The sequence below is a fragment of the Guyanagaster necrorhizus genome, assembly GCF_019112545.1.
Source record: "Guyanagaster necrorhizus MCA 3950 unplaced genomic scaffold BT62scaffold_80, whole genome shotgun sequence".
NCBI lineage: Eukaryota > Fungi > Basidiomycota > Agaricomycetes > Agaricales > Physalacriaceae > Guyanagaster > Guyanagaster necrorhizus.
This window is the reverse complement of record NW_025064959.1, coordinates 19-2,032: the sequence shown is the minus strand read 5'-3', so window position 1 is coordinate 2,032 and position 2,014 is coordinate 19. Positions and strand designations below refer to the sequence as shown.

At 52.3% G+C, this 2,014-nt stretch overlaps 1 protein-coding gene across 1 annotated transcript; it reads right to left on the bottom strand.

The window, feature by feature from the left end:
* Positions 1–846: 846 nt before the first annotated feature.
* On the bottom strand, positions 847–1,629 carry BT62DRAFT_832964 (uncharacterized protein; the record flags this gene model as incomplete). The annotated part of the gene is made up of 1 exon (XM_043182412.1): positions 847–1,629. A coding segment is annotated over one exon (783 nt), but the record flags the coding sequence as incomplete, so codon positions are not given.
* Between the last annotated feature and the right edge of the window lie 385 nt (positions 1,630–2,014).

Genomic DNA, 2,014 nt, shown 5'->3' with positions numbered 1-2,014 from the left:
GGACTTGATCTGGCTCGGTTTTGGAGCTAGCGCCGATTTAATGGGCTCCTCCGATTCTGCAGGGATATTGGCGATCGTGTCAAACACGAAGCGCTCGCCCGCTGCAATGCCAGCTTCAATATACTGTGGCGACCTCGGTGCTCTAACATTACGTTGTTGAGGGATATCGAAGTCTGGATCATAGAGATCATCGTCTGAGTTGTTCTTAGTAAAGCTAAAGTATAGCCTCCATCGGAGACGTTCTTTAAAGTCTTCCCACGCAGATTTAATTAAATCACAATTTCGGGGGGTATAAAACATATATTTCATACCTACTGAGAGCTGAAGCTCAATTTCTTTGGGAATGGTTACTCCCGGTGACTTATGTACAGAGTTACGAAACTGAGAAGCCGTTATAATATTAACGGGCGTATGTAAATGTACAAAATTAATAGCTACCGGTAAAGGGACTGTAAGCAGCCAGTCAGGGTAAGTAGCGGGTATGTCATACCTTATATTAGAGCGGCCATATGCGCGGCCCGCCTCTACGCTCTCCCCTTTCCTTTCCCAGCCGAGTTCGGTGTATTCTTCTTCGGCTTGCCAGACCCCCCGCCCTTGGTGGCGTCCGGTACTCGTCGGCGCCCGCGGGGTATATATCGTGGTGGAGGTGGATGCTCCGACCCGGTCTTTATGGCTTTGCTCGTCGAACTGCTCTTCTTCTTGCCACCCTGTACCTGTTTCTAAGTACGATGTCAGTGAGCGTTTACAAGAGGGATAGGGGAGGGTAATTACCACACTCCTACGGCCCGGCTTGTGTCCGAGTTGCTTGACTCGCGCGGCGACTGCTTTGTCGACCATGGATTGAATCGATGGTCCAGCTCGAGTGGCGTCAGCCATCTCGACGTCGGCGGCCTTTTTGATTGCCTTCTTTCGGTCGAGTTTTGCCGATGCGGTGTACTGGGCCATTTCAACGATAGAGATGACCCGGAAGGCGTATACCACCACATCGGCCAGCAAGTTCTTGCATTCCGCGACCTTTTGTGAGTCCTGGACCCACTCTAACCCCGCAACCTTGTTGTCAGCCGTGAACTTGATATTCGCCACTCGGCGGTTATGCAATACTCGTTGGCCACGGTCGATAACAAGCGGCGAAAGCCGCTTGTACAACTCTTCGGGGGTCAATGCCGCTTCCAGAAAAGCTATGTCGTCCCGCTTGGCCTTTATAGCAGACTCAAGCAGGCCGTCCAAGTACGCTTTATGGGCGTCGAGGAGAGCTTGGCGTTGGGCAGAGCCCTCAGCACTGGAACCGAAATCCGATGTCATCTGGATTTCGGGCGCCTGCCGAAACAGGTGCGCGGGCATGGTACCGGCCTTTTTATGGGCCTCCCACTTTGACAAAGTGGTCCGCGCCGAGCACAGCTTGTTAGCCGTGCTGGCAATGCCACGAAGTGGCTCGCGGAGTACCTCGACGAAGTCCCCTGGGACGAGGTCGATCAGCGCGTCAACCGTGCGAGCGCCTTGAAGGGCACTGCGCCTGGCGACTGCTGCGTGGTCCGAACTAATATCGAGACCGCCGGCGGTGCTAAACACGTCGGGTACGGGGGAGAGGGCACGGGCTACTACGGAGGCGATGGAAGACATGCTGTATAGTACGAGTAGACTACACCGTCATAGCAAGGAGTAAGTATCATGTAGATAGGGTTAGGGTTAGGGTTAGGGTTAGGATGGTGTACCCCCTTCGGCGAAGCCGTTGGGGGTACACAATATGAGTGAATGTACTCACCTCAAAAGTTTTGAGGGTTGTTTGAGTGCTGATATAGCGAATCAAGGTCCAACAGAGGGATGGGGTCACCATCTCTCACCCTGTTTCGCTTTTATAGCTCTTCAGGGACCTGATTCATAAGCAGATGACGCAAATGAGAGGTTTTGGCGGACCAATCATTTTCGCTTTATCAGCAATCACGCAATCCGCAGCACAAATGAGGTGGTGCGGTTAGTAATTAAGGTACGAAATCGTACCATTTATTATTCATAC